The 19,203-nt window shown below is 46.4% G+C and overlaps 1 protein-coding gene across 1 annotated transcript in view; it reads right to left on the reverse strand.

Moving 5' to 3' along the window:
• Positions 1 to 5,112: 5,112 nt before the first annotated feature.
• gas2l1 (growth arrest-specific 2 like 1) overlaps positions 5,113 to 19,203 on the reverse strand; it is a 75,334-nt gene continuing 61,243 nt past the window's right edge. Inside the window, exon 5 of the mRNA XM_033973304.2 lies at positions 5,113 to 6,982. Coding sequence (XP_033829195.1) covers positions 5,236 to 6,982 — 1,747 coding nt within the window. The 3' untranslated portion in view covers positions 5,113 to 5,235. The remainder of the gene's footprint in view (positions 6,983 to 19,203) is intronic.

Raw genomic sequence — 19,203 nt, forward strand, 5'->3', positions numbered from 1 at the left:
AAAAACGTGTTTTTTCTTTTCAGGCTGGCCCCACCCACATTTTACAACGTAGAAAATTCCAAAAGAGTTGCTTATAATCCCACATGGGTCTAGTTCATTTTGACCAATTTGCAAGTTTCTTAAATGAAAATCCACGGCGTGAAAAATTCAAATGTGAGAGGTAAAATGTTGAAAAAATGGGGTTCTGCCCACAATGGCCGCCTTCCTGTAGGGTTTAGGGTGGGGTCATAATATAATTTTTTACTTGTCTTGACATGTTCTATGTTTGTACCAAATTTAATTTGTCTACAATGAAAACGGTCTCTCATTGCTGCAATGTATTTCAAATTTTGAGGTGGCGCTATTAAGTCATTTTGAAACAATAATTTTTTTGAACATCAAAATACAACATTTTTTGCCAATCTTGAATTTTAGGCTTAAGTTTGATGAGTGTAGAGCATCTATTTAGTCTACAACAAAGTCCAGTACTCTGAACCCCATTCATTTCAATGACACATTTATTATGTTACCACGGTAACATAGTTGAAAATAGAGGTATGTTCTCATTGGCTTTTTTGTTCCGTATGATGAGAGGAATATGTGTACCAAATTTCAATGGTCTATGACAAAGTAATAATTTTTTATCCCAGTTATCCAAAACCCATGTATTTTAATGAGAAATCTCAGACGTTGCCATGGCAACACCTTTAAAAATAGAGGTATGGTGTCATTGACTTTTTTGTTCAGTATAGCAATAGGGATGTCCATGCCAAATTTCAAATGTTTATGTCAAAGTAATTTTTTTGTTCCAATTCAAAAGTTCAAGGGGGCGCTGTGGAGCAATTTATTGTCTGACCTGTGTAAATTGTATATCTATGTGTTCAGATCAAAAGTTTGAATAAAAAAGTATATTCCTGCCGGGACATAGGACACTAACTGTGTGAGTTACACGCTTTTAAAACCTTTAAAAAACGTCTTTTTTCTTTGCAGGCTGGCCACACCCACATTTTATAACTTAGAAAATTCCAAAAGAGTTGCTTATAATCCCACATAAGTGTAGTTAATTTTGACCAATTTTCCTGTTTCTCGAATGAAAATCCACAGCGCAAAAAATCCAAATGTGAGAGGTAAAATTTTGAGAAAATGGGGTTCCGCCCAAAATGGCCGACTTCCTTTAGGGTTTAGGGTGGGGTCATAATGCAATTTTTTACTTGTCTTGACATCTTCTATGTATATACCAAATTTAAATTGTCTACGATGAAAAAGGTCTCTCATTGCCGCAATGTATTTCAAATTTTGAGGTGGCGCTATTGAGTCATTTTTAAACATTAATTTTTTTGAACATCAAAATAATAAATTTTTCGCCAACCTTGAATTTTGGGTCCAATAAAATTGAGTTTTCGCTAATGTTCAGGGGGTCAAAAATGACTTCAAAGCGGTAAGTATAATAATAATAATAATAATGGAAATATTTTTTCCACCCATTATTTTTCTCCTAAACCATAACAGCTGCAGTCATGTGACTTTCTCACATTGTGCCCCATCACAAATAAGGCCCCTGTGATTTTTTTCTGAAGTCCACGACAAATCGATTGTCTTCTACGAATTTTTGAAATTTAAATTTTAAGAGGGCGCTAGAGAGCCATTTTGTGAGAGAGTGCCTTGATTTGCATATCATTGCGTTCAACTCACAAATGTGCATAAACGCTGTATTAGCGTTTTCCCAACAAAAAATGTGTGAAAGAGAAATATTTTTTTGAATTATTCCAAAATTTGCGATTTTGTTGAAAATTCACCCTGACCACACCCAAAGTCATAATCAAAATGTAATTGATAATCTTTAATCACACATGGGTTTAGTGGGATTTGACCAAATTTAAAGTGTTTGTGATGAAAACTGTGCGAGAAAATGTCCTGAATGTGAGAGTGTGCACTTTTGTCATTCCCGGGTTTGATCCAATATGGCCGACTTCCTGTACATTTTAGGGCGGGGCCATAATATCATTTTTGTCATGTCCTGACATGTTCTATTTTTTGATGTGAGTTTCAGATTTTTACGTTGACTTTTTTCCGAGTCGGGCTCCCATTGGCCCCATGAAAATCAAAGTTTGAGGTGGCACTACCGAGTCGTCTTTCGTTATTTTTTCTCGAGGTCTTTTGTGACAATTAGAGCTCGTCGAGTTCTAATTTTTGACACCACTCACTGCCATGTCGGGGCGTGTTTACTACTTGATTTTTGCCATTTTCCATGCTCCGGACGTGGTTTTAATGAGTCCCTCGCCGGGACGTAGTCCCAGGCTCGGGCCTAATAATAATGGAAATTTTTTCCACCCATTATTTTTCTCCAAAATTATTATTATTATTTTTTTTTTCTCCTTTTCTGACACTCCCTGTGGGTCACGCTGACGTGCCACTTGTCACTTTTTTTTTGCGGCTTTGGGCTGCACTTTTCACCGAATAAGTCAAAACACATTGGAAGTGCTGATGCACAAAATGCAAAAACATGGGTTTTCCAGGCATCGCCATGGCAACACTGTGCAAAATACAAAGTTGGCCCCCAGACTTTTTTGACGGTAACGATCTGAAGAATCTCTGTGCCAAACTTCATGTTCGTCACGCTCTTTCGCACATCGCCATGGCAACCCAGTGAAAAAAATTGCATGGGTCCCATTGACTTTTTTCATCAGGATGACATGACGAGTCATGGTGCCAAATTGTACATTATTCCATGAAACTAATATTTTTCCCATTCATGGGAAAAATAGGGAGGTTTCCCATTAGGATAACATTGGCAGTTTGGCGCATTGCCATGGCAGCACGGAGCAAAAAAACACATAGTTCTGATTGACTTTATTGATTGCGATGACCCAATGGAATTTTGTGTCAAATTTGGTAACATTTGGGAAAACAAAATTTTCGGCCCTCCATACAAATTTATTTGTTATTCTGTAGGGGGCGCTATCGTGCCAATTTAAATTCTGTCATAATGAGTAGCTTTAGGTCCGAACGTTTTACAACTGATTCGAATTTGAGCCAAATCGGACTGTGTTTGCGCAAACGGGAGCAAATTATGAAATTAGAAAATTGCAAAAATTCCGATGGAAATTTGCGGCTTCGCAACACAGAAACCGTGATGGGCATCATCATGAGTTGGATAACTTTTGATGCCCCACTTGTCTAGATGATGTACAGTGATTTTCAGCCCTGCAGGTGAAGCTCCTTCAGAGGAGTTGATTAAAATGCGAAGTCAGCGAAAACGCTGACTTTGCATTTTGGAATTGTCAATCCAAGATGGCCGACTTCCAGTTTGTCAGGGGGCGTGGCCATAATAATCTTTTTTGTTTGGCATTAGTTGAAGAATGCGTGTACCAAATTTCGTGGCTCTACGCCAAAGTTGACATCGGGTCGTCTCCCATTGACGCAATGTATTTTGACTATTGCAGGGGGCGCTGTCGCGCCATTTTTTTATGCCCAATAATGCAACACACAAAAAATAAATTTTTCGCCAGGCCTGAATTTTGGGCAAAATTTGGGGAGTTTTTGAATATGTTCAGGGGGTCAAATTCCTGCTCAAAGAGCAGAAGGAAGAAGACTCAATGTTGACGCTGACATGCTAGCAAGAACAAATATGGATGTCCCATGCCTACGGCATGGGTTGCTAGGATACAGGAGTCTGTGCACGGTGCGAAAATATCCTATAAAAAATAAATCTTGATCTTATTTATATCAAAAAAATGTTTTGAAATTGATTGTTCCTCAAATAATATTCCAGTTAGTTAAACAGAATTATTCTGCCAAATTTACTTTTCTAGTTGTCTAGTTGTGTCCCCTCACCATTTACACTCCTGAAGTCGCTTTGGTACAAATGGAAAAAAATCTGCAGACTTTCTAGCATGATGTGATGTGTCGATAGCTGCATGGCTTTGTTGTGAAGATGCTTACAGCAACGTCAGCTCCCACTGGACACTGCAGTTTTCTGATGCAAAAGTCAGCTGACTTGTTTCTTTTATTAAGTTATTTCAGATGAATATTCCGATTTAAAATTTCCAAATGATAACATAATGACCCCATGGGTGTCATAGATAATAACTATATAGCAGACACAAGCACAATAGGTCTTCTTTAATGCTTCTTATGGTTCAAAATTGGGTGAAAAAATTGTTTCAGTTACAATGGCATAAGTCAAACTGATAATCTCATTTAAATAAAATATGATAAAAGCTAGGTTCGCTGTGATATGAAGCCAGCAGACAGTACACAGACAGCAGAGTGTATGGAAGATAGTCCACTTAAATCTAATGCTATAATTACAACACTAGAATGCTCTAGAGGGTAGAGAGTAGTGGAAACGTTTTGACCAATATTTGAATCTGGTTGAAATGTGGAGAATCACCAACAGAGTCTGTTTCAGGTACTAACCGGGTGAGAGGCAAAAAGCAAAGTCCATGCACAAGATAATCTCAAAGTAAAAAGTTCCTTTGGTAATAAATAATTTGGCTTGAGTGCAAAAAAAGCAACATGATGCGCCCTACATTTCAGCGGGTGTAAAACTTAGATTAAAAACAGTCGTCATGCAGTAAAAACAGTATGTATCGCCCCATTCAAAGTCTTTTCACAAAACTATGTCCATACTCATGCATTTAGATTCCAAGCCTGACCATCACAACTGCATCTGTGGAAGTTATAGTGTTGACATTATCAAATAAAAGTGGCAGAAATACGCCTTCATATGATTCTAATTAGTACATTTAATACAGTTCATATCAACCCTCTTGTGATGTGATCCAGATGGACTTAATTAAATGACCCTATAATGTCCCAGGATGACACAGACACCTTTGCAGTGTTTAAACTGAGTGCCAGCTTCTGTTGAGCTGTAAACATGCTATGGAACAATAAAGAGGAACATTTAGATCACTAGGATACCACGGTAACTGATGCTAGAAAAATATATATGTTCCTCTTTACTGCTTAGGCAATAACAGTTATGCCAACTATGGCTTTTAAACTACAGAACTGACTCGAGTAGCCAAGCTGTCCTCTCATTTCAAATACAATTCTCACCCACCACTGAACTGTACTGAGAGCAAAAAGCAATATTGAAAACGTAGCATTCTAAGACATTCTCAGATTAAAAATATTAAACAAAATAGTTGTTCTTTTCATGATGGACCTCTGCAAAATCTTTTGAAATAAAAATGCATCAGCATGGACACAATAGTAGTCAGTATTCAACCCATAAAAAACACAATTGTTCTACATCCAAGATTCAGTGTCTAGACTCCCCGACTGTCCAGGGAAGGCCTGCTGCAGGCCCTTACAGGAGGCAGCATGTCCTGCAGGGCCCTGGGGGGACAGAGGGGGCGTCTGACAGGGGGATCTGAAGGAGACAGGTGTGTGACAGGGGGATCTGTACTTGACGGGGGTGGGGATCCTGGAGGGGCTGTGGGCAGGTCGGTGGTCAGTACGAGGCCTTACTCGGGCCTTCAGCTTGTGCTTGTGGGGGTCCTTCCTAGAGGACACTGTCTCTCCATTGACCAGGCCTGAGTGGGAGGGCGGAGGGGAGGACTCGCTCAGACTGAAGCACATGGAGGAGCTCTCACTGGAAGAGTCGGCGTACTCCTCTGAGAGGGGTAGGGAGCAGGGGGACTGGCACACCTCGGGAGGTGGGAGGTCCTCACTGCTATTCTCCTCATAAGGGAAGTCTGAATGCTGATTTACACTCAGGACATCTCCCTTTGACCCTCTTGCAGGTGCACGGCCCCCATTTAGGATCCTACATGGGGCCCTGTTCAGGCTCCTCATGGCCTGGGCAGATACTGGGTCCTGGACAGGTGCTGGGTCCCGGACAGGTGCTGGGTCCTGGACAGGTGCTGGGTCCCGTACATGATTGGAGGTGTCTGCAGAGGACCCGCAGATGGCAGGCAGCCTCCTGAGCCCCCGGCCCACCCAGTGCTCAGGCTCTGCCTGCCTCACCCCTATGCCTGCTCCTGAGCTCTGTCCCGACAATAAAGTCAAAGGGTCATCCACAGGGAGGGGCCTGTGTGTCCGCCTTGAGTCCTTTAGGTCTGGAAGAGATCCAGCCTTAGTGCCCACATTCAGTGAGGAAGAAGAGGGGTTAGAGGCGGAGTCTGTGACATCAGAGTTGGGCGCCAGATGGGTTCTAGCCCCACCTCCTGCTCCAGATATCACCTGCCGAGTATTTTCCAAGAACTCCATTTCCAGACTGCGGTATAAGTCCTGCTCTCTCTGGGGGTCCAGAGGAGGCAGCATGTGGAAGGCCAGCCCCCTTGGCTCCTCTGCTGAGCCATTCCGATACAGTGCTCCTTGGCCGTTTGACTGCCGGAGCGGGCGGGCCATGTGATTGTGGTGGGGGGAGGAGTGAGGTGAGCGCCGGCCCCCAATGGACACTGGAGGGAGGCGTCCTCTTCCGAAGGAGGGTGAGCGAGGGGCTGGAGGTCTGGGTGTGCTGATCTTCTTACTGGGACAGCTGCTATTTGATGCACCCTTCAACGGTGAGTTGATGGTCCTTGGAGGTTGTCTCTTGATGGTTCTGGGGGAGGAGAGCGTCCCTTTAGGCCTCAGATCGTCTCTTTGGGGGTCCCTGAAGCAAGATGCCGGCTCAGGGCTGGCATCACTGATGCGGGTGCGACTGATGAGTTTTCCCTGGCTGTGTGAGCGAGGGACATGGAACCTGCGGGGCCCATCAGTGCCAAGGGAGCGGCCTCTCTCAGGTCGCTCCTCCATCGTAGTGGGAGGGCTGGGTTTGAGGCTGGGCTCTCTGGACTGGCTTCGGGCGCGGGGGGAGGGGCGTGTGGTTCTGGCTGGGATGGTTGCTCCGGGTCTTTCGATGATGTGCTTCCCCTCTTTGCGGTTGACCATCAGAATAACCTCCTCACCAGAGCGTCGTGTGCACGATGCCCCTCCCCCTTTTGAGGACACCGTGGATGAGTCACTGTCCCCGGAGAGACGCCTGGTCAGCGGCAGCGTGGTGTTTCTGTTCCTGCAACTCACAAATAGACAGCGCTCAGCTCCAGAATTCTATACTCTGAACTGTATTGAAAAACATTTAAACTATGAAGCTGGACTAAACTCCACAGAGCTTAATGACCTAAGGTGATTCTGGGAACATTTCTCATTTGCTAGAATCTGAGAAAATAATGTTGAGAGTAAATGGCTGTAGTTTCACAGTTGCTGTACATCTACAACCCCAATTCCAATTAAGTTAAAGTCCAATGAAGGGACGCTGTGAAAAAATTACAGAATACAATGATTTGCAAATCCTTTTCAACCTATATTGAACTGAATAAACTACAAAGACATGATATTTCAATGTTCAAACTGATAAACGTTATTGTTTTTATGCAAATATTCATTCATTTTCATTTAGATGCCTGCAACATGTTCCAATAAAGCTGGGCCAGGGGCAACAAAAGTATGGGAAAGTTGAGGAATGCTTAAAATACACCTGTTTGGAACATTCCACAGGTGAACAGGGTAATTGGAAACAGGTGAGTGTCATGTTTAGTTATAAAAAGGAGCATCCCCAAAGGGCTGTCATTCACAAGCAAGGATGGGGCGAGTTTCACCATTTTGAGAACAACTGGGTGAGCAAATAGTCCAACAGACTAAGAAAAACGTTTCTCAATGTACAATTGCAAGGCATTTAGGGATTTCATCGTCTACGGTCCATAATATCATCCAAAGATTCAGAGAGATGGGATATTACCACATGGGCTCAGGAACACTTCAGGAAACCATTGTCAGTTAACACAGTTCATCGCTACATCTCTTAAGTTCAAGTTAAAACTGTACCATGTAAAGTGAAGGCCATATATCAACAATACCCAGAAACACCGCCGGGTTTTCTGGGGCCGAGCTCACCTGAGATGGACTGACTCAAAGTGGAAAAGTGTGTTGTGTTCTGACAAGTCCACATTTCAAATTGTTTTTGGAAATCATGGACGCCGTGTCCTGCGGGCCAAACAGAAAAAGGACCATCCGGATTGCTATCAGTGCAAAGTTCAAAAGCCAGCATCTGTGATGGTATGGGGGTGTGTTAGGGCCCATGGCTTGCACATCTGTGAAGTCACTATTAATGCTGAAAAGTACATGCAGGATTTGGAGCAACATATGCTGCCATCCAAGCAATGTCTTTTTCAGGGACGTCCCTGCTTATTTCAGCAAGTGTCATGATGTCAGTTTCCCTGTCCTCCCGTGCTCTCTCCCCCTCCCCTACCTGTGTGTCTGGAGCTGGGTGGAGTGCCTGACTCCTCCCGTGCACACCTGGGGTGCATCAGCCTAATCACCACCACCTGCTGCTGAGTACAAGAAGGCTTGGCAGTCTACACTCGGTGCCAGACCGTCCGCGTGTAAAACGTGAATGTTTCTTGCTTAGCTTTGTTATATGGTACTTTCCGGCAAATGCTCATTTGGATTTATGCACCCTCCAGATTCCTGCCTCTACTCGCCCAGCTCCTGCCGCCACGTTCCAGTCCCGGGATCGCTTCCAGCTCGTCTTGTCTCCTGCTCGTCTCGTCTCCTGCTCGTCTCGTCTCCTGCTCGTCTCGTCTCCTGCTCGTCTCGTCTCCTGTCCGGTCCTGGTCTCTGGTTTGTCACCCGCTCCCCGCTCTGGTCTTCGTCTGATCCGCCTGCCCTGGTACCGCACCTGCTTCTATCCCCGTCCTGGTCCTGTCCTGCCCGCCTCTACCTGCACCGCACCCGCCTGACCCGTCTCCCGCTCCCCGGCTCCTGTACCTGCTCTTGTGACCTGTTTAAAGACTGCATTTTCACCGCTGTAAATAAACACTGTTAAAACTGCTCTGGTCTGCATCCTTTGGTCCTATCCGCACCGTTACGACAGAACGGTCTGGCCACTATGGACCAAGCAGGCTCAGATCCGGACCAGACGCGCCGCCTGACGCACTCTCACCCCGAGGCGGTGCTGGGTCAGCATGAACAATCCATTCGAACTCTATTGGAGCTAAATCAGACATTGTCCCAGCAGGTGGCACAGCTTAACCACCAGGTGGCCGCGCTCCTCGTCACCCCGCCTGCTGCAGCTGGAGCGCCGCCACGCCTCCCGGAGCCGAGAGGCACGGATCCGGAGCCGTATGCTGGACAACCTCACCTCTGTCGCGGATTCCTGTTCCAGTGCGAGTTCATGTTCCAGCAATGCCCTTCTCGTTTCAGCTCGGGGGCCTCCAAGATCCGATATATATGTGGATTACTCCGGGGCAGAGCTCTCCAGTGGGCAGAGGCGCGCCTAATGAAGACGTCTGTGGATAGCCTGGATTTTAAGGAATTTGTGTCCACGTTTAAGCTGGTGTTTGACCACCCGCACTACCAGGACAATGCTGCCTCCCGGTTATTGACTCTCAGCCAGGGCTCCAGGACGGTAGCGGATTACTCCATTGAATTCTGGACACATGCGGCGGAGCTGGACTGGACGGACAGCGCGCTGCGGGCTGTGTTTGTGCGGGGCCTGAACGAGACTTTGAAAGATGAATTGGTTTCCCGGGACGAACCCCCCGACCTGCGGACCCTCATCTCCCTCACTCACCGTATAGACAACCGCCTACGGGCTCGTCGCCGAGAGAGACGCCGGTCACCGGTTCCGCCGGAGCCACGCGCTGCCCCGCCCCCGCCGGATGAGCCCATGCAACTCGACAGGACCCTTGTGTCGGCCGAGGAGCGTCAACGGAGGCGTCGTCTGGCCGGGGCTTGCCTCTACTGCGGTGAGCGCGGACATTATGTGGTCACCTGCCCAGTTCGGCCAAAAGGGGGGGCCCACCAGTAGCACTGGGAGTACTGGTGGGCGAGCAACACATCCTGGACTCTTCTAATAGACTGCGGCTCAGCGCCACCCTGTGCGTTCGCACAGAGACCTTATGCGTTTCCGCCCTTATTGACTCCGGGGCTGAGAGGGACTTTATTGATGCCCAAGTCGCGGAGCAGCTCGGGGTCTACCTGGAGCCCCTCGAACGCCCCTTAAATGCCCAGGGGCTCAATGGACGTTTTCTGGGGCACATCACTCACATCACAGAACCTGTCACCGTGATTCTGTCCGGCAACCACCAAGAGAACCGTCAGTTTCATGTCCTGTCCTCCTCCGCTTCTCCTCTGGTCCTTGGTTACCCCTGGCTACGCGCCCACAACCCTGTTTTCGATTGGGCCAGGGGCGGAGTTTCGGGCTGGAGTCCCGATTGCCACGCCAAGTGCCTTCGGTCCGCCCTCCCTCCGGCCGGGAGGTCCGTTCCTGTCGCTGATCCGTCCCCAGACACCCCCAATCTGTCCTCGGTGCCTGCTGAATATCACGACCTGGGGGAGGTTTTTAGCAAGAGCAAGGCCCTCTCTTTACCGCCCCACCGTCCATATGACTGCGCCATTGACCTCCTGCCGGGTGCCCCACTACCATCTAGCAGGCTATATAACCTGTCTAAACCTGAACGCGAGTCAATGGAGGACTATATCCGTGGGTCCCTGGCTGCCGGAATCATCCGCCCGTCCACTTCACCCGTGGGAGCGGGGTTCTTCTTTGTGGCTAAGAAGGACAAATCCCTGCGGCCTTGCATTGATTACCGGGGTCTGAACAATATAACCGTAAAGAATAAATACCCGCTTCCCTTACTGGACTCGGCATTTACGCCCCTCCACGGTGCGACCATCTTCTCAAAGTTGGATTTGCGGAATGCGTACCACCTGGTGCGCATCAGGGAGGGAGACGAATGGAAGACGGCCTTCAAGACACCCCTGGGACATTTCGAATACTTGGTTATGCCCTTCGGTCTCACCAACGCCCCTGCCGTATTCCAAGCCCTCATCAACGATGTGCTCCGTGATTTCCTTAACCGATTCGTCTTTGTTTACTTGGATGACATCTTGATTTTCTCGCGGTCCCCCCAGGAGCATCATCAGCACGTTCGCCAGGTTCTCCAGCGCCTCCTCGAGAATAAACTGTTCGTGAAAGCTGAGAAATGCGAGTTTCACGCAGAGGAGGTCAGCTTTTTGGGCTTCATTGTGGGGCGGGGCCAAGTAAGAGCTGACCCTGAAAAGATCCAGGCTGTCACTGAGTGGCCCGTTCCTACCAGCCGGAGACAGCTCCAGAGATTTATCGGCTTTGCCAATTTTTATAGACGCTTCATCCGGGATTTTAGTAGGGTTATCTCGCCCTTAACTAAACTCACCTCTCCTGCTTTGCCGTTTGCCTGGTCTCCTGAGGCGCAGACAGCCTTCGAGAAGCTTAAGAGACTATTTACCTCCGCTCCCATCCTGCACCAGCCCGACCCTTCACGGCAATTCATCGTGGAGGTCGACGCCTCCGACTCGGGAGTGGGGGCCGTGCTTTCGCAGAGGTTCGACCCCCACAACCGCCTCTGTCCCTGCGCCTTCTTTTCCCGGCGACTGTCCTCGGCCGAGGTCAATTATGATGTGGGGGATCGGGAGCTCCTTGCCGTAAAGCTGGCCTTGGAGGAGTGGCGCCACTGGCTCGAAGGGGCGGAGCAACCATTCATCGTCTGGACCGACCATAAAAACTTGGAGTACATCCAGTCCGCCAGGCGCCTCAATCCCCGTCAAGCTCGTTGGTCCCTCTTCTTCAGCCGCTTCAACTTTCTCCTCACCTACCGCCCCGGATCTCGGAACGTCAAACCGGATGCCCTCTCCCGCCAGTTCGCCCTGGAGGATAGCCCGGTCACCGCAGAAACAATTATCCCCTCCTCGTGTGTGGTGGCCGCGGTCCATTGGGATATCGAGGACACCGTCCGAGAGGCCCAGACCAACGACCCCGACCCAGGTAACGGCCCTCCAGATAAACTGTTTGTTCCCGATTCTGTCCGGTCTCAGGTGCTCCAGTGGGTCCATGCCTCCCGTTTCGCCTGCCATCCTGGTGCCGGTCGCTCTCTCTCCCTCCTCAGGAGACGCTTCTGGTGGCCCACGATGGACACAGACACCCGGGCTTATGTCGCCGCCTGCCAGGTATGTGCTCGGGCCAAGGCCTCCCACTCACCCCCTTCTGGTCTCTTGCATCCTCTCCCAGTTCCTCGTCGCCCTTGGTCCCACATCGCCTTGGACTTCGTGACGGGCCTTCCCCCTTCCCAGGGGAACACGGTGGTTCTCACCATTGTGGACCGCTTCTCCAAGGCCGCCCATTTCGTTGCCCTGCCTAAGCTCCCCACAGCCAAAGAAACTGCCGACCAGCTGACCAGTCATGTCTTCCGACTCCACGGCATCCCGGTGGACATCGTGTCCGACAGAGGGACCCAATTCACCTCTCAGGTATGGCGGTCTTTCTGCGACAGTTTGGGGGCCACGGTTAGCCTCACGTCCGGGTTCCATCCACAATCTAATGGGCAGACGGAGCGGGCCAACCAAGACCTGGAGTCGGCCCTACGGTGCACAGCCTCCGCCAACCCCGCGACCTGGAGTACTCACCTACCCTGGATAGAGTACGCTCACAACTCCCTCGTGAGTTCCGCCACTGGTATGTCCCCCTTCGAGGCATCGCTGGGATATCAACCCCCTCTCTTTCCCACGGAGGAGAGGGACCTCGCCGTCCCGTCTGTTCAGCGCCATCTCCAGCGCTGTCGCCGGATCTGGAAGAAGGCCAGGGCGGCCCTTCTTCGGGCTGGAGCGCGCACTAAGGCGACGGCCGATCGCCACCGTGTCCCGGCGCCCGTATACCAACCTGGCCAGATGGTTTGGCTCTCCGCCAAGACGGTCCCGCTGAAGACGGACTCCCGTAAGCTGTCCCCCCGATTCCTGGGACCGTTTAAGATCATGAGGATCATAAATCCATCGGCGGTGCGCCTCCAGTTACCCCCGTCTCTCCGGATTCATCCGACCTTTCACGTCTCCCAGGTTAAACCAGTCCGGACCAGCGACCTGTGCCCTCCGGCCGATCCCCCACCGCCCGCCCGAGTCATTGACGGCCACCCGGCGTTCACCGTCCGCCGCCTGATTGACGTTCGTCGCCGTGGTAGGGGCCTCCAGTACCTCGTCGATTGGGAGGGTTACGGTCCGGAGGAGCGATCCTGGGTGCCCAGGGCACGCATTCTGGACCCCGACATGGTGCGAGACTTCCACCGCGCTCATCCTGACAAGCCTGGGGGTCCACCAGGAGGTGGACCTTAGGGGGGGGGTACTGTCATGATGTCAGTTTCCCTGTCCTCCCGTGCTCTCTCCCCCTCCCCTACCTGTGTGTCTGGAGCTGGGTGGAGTGCCTGACTCCTCCCGTGCACACCTGGGGTGCATCAGCCTAATCACCACCACCTGCTGCTGAGTACAAGAAGGCTTGGCAGTCTACACTCGGTGCCAGACCGTCCGCGTGTAAAACGTGAATGTTTCTTGCTTAGCTTTGTTATATGGTACTTTCCGGCAAATGCTCATTTGGATTTATGCACCCTCCAGATTCCTGCCTCTACTCGCCCAGCTCCTGCCGCCACGTTCCAGTCCCGGGATCGCTTCCAGCTCGTCTTGTCTCCTGCTCGTCTCGTCTCCTGCTCGTCTCGTCTCCTGCTCGTCTCGTCTCCTGCTCGTCTCGTCTCCTGTCCGGTCCTGGTCTCTGGTTTGTCACCCGCTCCCCGCTCTGGTCTTCGTCTGATCCGCCTGCCCTGGTACCGCACCTGCTTCTATCCCCGTCCTGGTCCTGTCCTGCCCGCCTCTACCTGCACCGCACCCGCCTGACCCGTCTCCCGCTCCCCGGCTCCTGTACCTGCTCTTGTGACCTGTTTAAAGACTGCATTTTCACCGCTGTAAATAAACACTGTTAAAACTGCTCTGGTCTGCATCCTTTGGTCCTATCCGCACCGTTACGACAGCAAGACAATGCCAAGCCACATTCTGCATGTGTTACAACAGCGTGGCTTCGTAGTAGAAAAGTGCGGATACTAGACTGGCCTTCCTGCAGTCAAGACCAATGGGAGACAGTGCAAAATACGACAACGGAGACCCCGGACTGCTGAGCAACTGAAGTTGTACATTCAGCAAGTATGGGAAAGGATTCCTCCTGCAAAGCCTCAACAATTAATGTCCTCAGTTCCCAAACACTTATTGATTGTTGTTAAAAGTAAAGGTGATGTAACACAGTGGTAAACATGCCCCTGTCCCAGCTTTACTGGAACGTGGTACAGACATCAAATTGAAAATTTGTATTATTTGTATTTGTAAAATTTGTAAAATTTGCATTAAAAAAATTACATTTATAGAAAAATGTGACCATTTACCATATCAGTTTGGACATTAAATATCATGTCTTTCTAGTTTATTCAGTTCAATATAAGTTGAAAAGGATTTGCAAATCATTGTATTCTGTATTATTTTTTAAAGTTTTACACAGCATCCCAACTTCATTGGAATTGGGGTTGTATATTTGCAAGTATGGATATGTATGTTTGCAGCTTTTATATGCAATTACAACCACAAAGCAATATTCATCTAAAACGATTTGATGAAAGAAGAGAGTCAGCTGACTTCTGTGTTAGAAAACTGCATCACAACAAAGAACCGTGTAGCTTTCAGCACCGTCCAATGGATTGCTGCACATCACACTAACGAGTAGCAGATTTTTTATTTTTTAATTTGTACCAAAATGGCTACATGACACTGTCGAATCCTACGTGTATCACTGATTTTTAAAAATGTTTTATTATAAATAAAAAAATAATAATAAATGGTAGTACAGAGCATGAATCACTCCAAATACAACTTAAATGAGAAGGGATGAGTTTTCATTCAGCTTCAGGACAGTTATGGCTAGATTCATTTTGTATTATAATATTTCAGTTAGGGCTTCTTGATTAGGCTTTGCACACATTATAATCAAGATTATTTGGCACATTACTGAATTATTTTAAACAATTGGGCTGCCACTGCCTTAACCTACAGACAGAGCACACATACAAAAGTGTTTCTCATTCTCAGAATATGGACAATTCACTCTACTGAGCTGCAGAGGCTGCACTAGCACTGATTAAAGACTGGCTGCAGGTGCTAGGGTTTAGGTAGTGACCATTCAGATCGAAGAAAGTCCTTTTAGCTTTAAGCCAACAGGTTTTCAGCAATGAAACTGGCAACCCAAGTGAGAGACGCATGTGAGGCTTATTCTGCTTTCTCATTGGATAATCTGTTTTAAGACATAAAACACAAAATTATAACAAACAACTCGACCACAATGTTAATTGTTTTTGTAATTAAGGATAAATCAGCATTACAACTGTTATCAGTAAAAGCTTTATATAATAATAATAATAATAATAATAATAATAATAATCAGTATGATAATGATTGCTTATTATTATTATTATTATTATTAATATTATTTTTATACATTTGATTTGAACATGTCTACCTCGTATCTGGAGACAGATGTGGCAAGTTTATGAAATTTTAAATCAAAATTTTACACACAGTTTCTTTAAAGTCTGTATTTGTAATTAGATTGGCTGTCTTCTATTGTCTTCTACTCTCATAGCACCACTAGATGCTATCTACGTTAGTGATGCAAACTGTTGCTTGGACACAGTGAAGGGTGTGTGTGACCATAGAGGGGGCAAAGGTCAAGGATTAGCAGAGATACAAACCCGGAGTCAGGGATTATCATCCTGTGAGCCAAGCTGAGGGGCCGTTGTCCTGTCACGCACTGGTCAGACACAGCACAGACAACGGTGCATATATCATTTTAATCAAGATTCTAATGGTTAGTGATCATCTTGGGTCCTTTTAATGGAGAGGTCTATGGACAATCCTTTGTCAGTAAAAGCATGTGGTTTGGAAGACCTTGAAAGATTTTGATACCCTAGTCTACAGCCAATCCTGTCAGTAAAAGCCTATGGTTGGGATCAGACCAAAGACAAAAAATGGGCTTTTTTGCATTAAATGGCAGTGGTGTGACTAATAGTTAGCTTAAAAAACATAATACTTAGAGCCGTGAGATGAACAAATCTACATTTGAATGGATGGCATTAGCAAATCACGAAGGCTGCAATTTTTGAAGTGCCATAATTTCCTCCACACATAACAAAGCTGTCTTATTCTGCATAAAAAAAATCCTAAAATATGAATCTTGTATTAGTCCATTCAGTTTTTTTGTCAATTCCTCTGGACATGTTTAAAATGTGAACTTTGAACAGAATCCTATAGTTAAAATATAAATCACAAATCTAATCTGAATGCCTGTCAGAAAAAAACAAACAAGGAAATTCCATAAATGTTTTCCCTGATCATTTCTATCAATGACAAGATCCATTCTCCCGCTGTGTTTATCCAGCCACACCACAACATCTGCAGATTCACTAGAAACATTCAACCTGGGGCCATCCCAGTTAAACACGAGAATAGAAGGATTTGATATAAAAGTTGGGAGGACATCTGACACAGGGATATAGGAGGAAGTAAAGGCATCTGACATTGGAATATACACACATGGGCAAAATTGTTGGTACCCTTTGGTTAGTGAAAGAAAAACTCGCAATGGTCACAGAAATAATTTGAATCTGACAAAAGTAGTAATAAATTAGTAGTAAAAAAATTCTATGAAATTTAACCAATGAAGGTCAGACATTGCTTTTCAACAATGCTTCAACACAATTATTTAAAAAAAAATAAAGTCATGAAACAGGCATGGACAAAAATGATGGTACCCCCAGAAAAGACTGAAAATAATGTGACCAAAGGGACAGGTTAATCCAAGGTGTGTTCACTAATTAGCATCACAGGTGTCTACAATCTTGTAATAAGTCAGTGGGCCTATATCTAGGGCTACAGGTAGTCACTGTACTGTTTGGTGACATGGTGTGTACCACACTCAACATGGACCAGAAGAAGCAAAGGAAAGAGTTGTCTCAGGAGATTAGACAGAAAATTATAGAGAAGCATGTTAAAAGTAAAGGCTATAAGACCATTTCCAAGCAGCTTGATGTTCCTGTGACTACAGTTGCACATATTATTCAGAAATTTAAGATCCATGGGACTGTAGCCAACCTCCCTGGATGTGGCCGCAGGAGGAAAATTGATGACAAATCAAAGAGAGAGACAATACAAACGGTAGCAAAAGAGCCCAGAAAAACGTCTTAAGAGATTAAAGGTGAATTTCAAGCTTAAGGCACATCAGTGTCAGATCGCACTACCCGTCATTGTTTGAGCCAATGTGGACATAATGAGAGATGACCAAGGAGGACACCATTGTTGAAAACAAATCATAAAAAAGCCAGATTGGAATTTGACAAACTACATATTGACAAGCCACAAAGCTCATGGGAGAATGTCCTATGGACAGATGAGGCAAAAATTGAACTTTTTGCCAAGGCACATAAGCTCTATGTTCACAGAAATGAAGCATATCAAGAAAAGAACACTGTCCCTACTGTGAAACATGGAGGAGGCTCTGTTATGTTCTATGGCTGCATTGCTGCATCTGGTACAGGGTGTCTTAAATCTGTGCAGGGTACAATGAAATCTCAAGACTATCAAGGGATTCTAAAGAGAAATGTGCTGGCCAGTGTCAGAAAGCTTGGTCTCAGTCGCAGGTCATGGGTTTTGCAACAGTACAATGACCCAAAACACACAGCTAAAATACCCAAGAATGGCTAAGAGGAAAACATTGGACTATTCTCAAGTGGCCTTCTATGAGCCTGACCTAAATCCTATTGAGCATCTTTGGAAGGAGCTGAAACATGCCATCTGGAAAAGGCACCCTTCAAATCTGAGACAACTGGAGCAGTTTGCTCATGACGAGTGGGCCAAAATACCTGCTGAGAGGTGCCGAAGTCTCATTGACAGTTACAAGAATCATTTCACTGCCTCAAAAGGTTGTGCAACAAAATATTAAGTTAAGGATACCATCATTTTTTTGTTTATTTTTTAAAAATAATTCTGTTGAAGCATGGTTGAAAAACAATGTCTGACTTTCATTGGTTAAATGTCATAGAATTTGTATTTATTATTACTTTTGTGCGGGACCATTCTGTGACCATTGTGAGTTTTTCTTTCATGTGTAGGACGATCATGTGGGGGCATCTGACACACAGGCATATAAGAGGATGGGAAGGGATCTGATGCACTGGTATATAGAAGCATGGAAGGCATCGGACACACAGGGATATAGGAGGATGGTAAGGCACACGGGCATCGGACACACAGGGATATGATACAAGAAGATGGGAGAGCAGTGGACATACAGATACAGGAGTTCACGGGTAGGGCATCTGACACAGGAATATATAGGATGGGAGGGCATCTGACACACAGGAATTAGACTGAATGAACAGCATTACTTCATCTCCAATACATTCTATTTATAGACATAATTAGCTGCCGTTGATGTCTGGTTCCACCTGTTGACCTACTTCCCCACAACAGGAGTGTCTGTGCTGTCAGATTAGAGCTCCGTCCAAACAGGGCTAATGCGCACGCGCCCTGCCATCGTGCCTTTGAGCCTCATCCCTCCATCCTATACTTCAGAACCAAGCCAACTACTAAAGCTTCTGCACAAAGTCTGCATGCTACGCAAAATTGACTGTGAACCTTTAGTCATGTTAGAACATTGTTACCTTCTTGAAAACATATCTGGAGTTGTTTGAGTAACCCTTTATTGTTAATCTGTCTACATCTCCAAAACTCAAAATGCTCCATTCCACATTCTGATATCATGAAGCAGTAGTTTTAACTAACTAGCTAGCTTTTACCTTTTGTTCATTAGAGATTCAGAAAAGAAATCCCAGAACTTAAATCATCCAAATGATTCTAATGAAGGTGTATGGAGTTAAAAATACAGTGGAGCACTTCCTGAGCACTCCCTGTATTACCACATGACATCACAAGGTGGAACAGAGTGTTTACTGTTGGAAAAACTCATCTAAACATCCAGGGTTTGTGTGAACGTGTGAATGAAACAAAACACAACTCCGGGTATGTTTATGATGCCTGTCTCCATGGGAATGTGAAAGCTTTACCTCTAATGTTGCACAGTATAGCTTTAAACGTATCTATAATGCACTTATTCTATCACTGGTGTTTTATTTGCCAAAAAATTACCTCAAAAAGCACGCATTCTTATTGTGAGCAGGGTCGCTTCGCCATAGATCTGACCTACTTGTCTCTAAGGAGATAAATTTATTGTTTAATGCCCTACTGTGAAAGATTTCACTATACAAGTGATGAAACTGATCATTTTGTGACAGACAAGAGTCCATTCTCCTTCTCCTCCGGCTTCTTGATGTATTTACTAAT

Source organism: Periophthalmus magnuspinnatus, chromosome 9 (genome assembly GCF_009829125.3).
Source record: "Periophthalmus magnuspinnatus isolate fPerMag1 chromosome 9, fPerMag1.2.pri, whole genome shotgun sequence".
Lineage (NCBI taxonomy): Eukaryota > Metazoa > Chordata > Actinopteri > Gobiiformes > Gobiidae > Periophthalmus > Periophthalmus magnuspinnatus.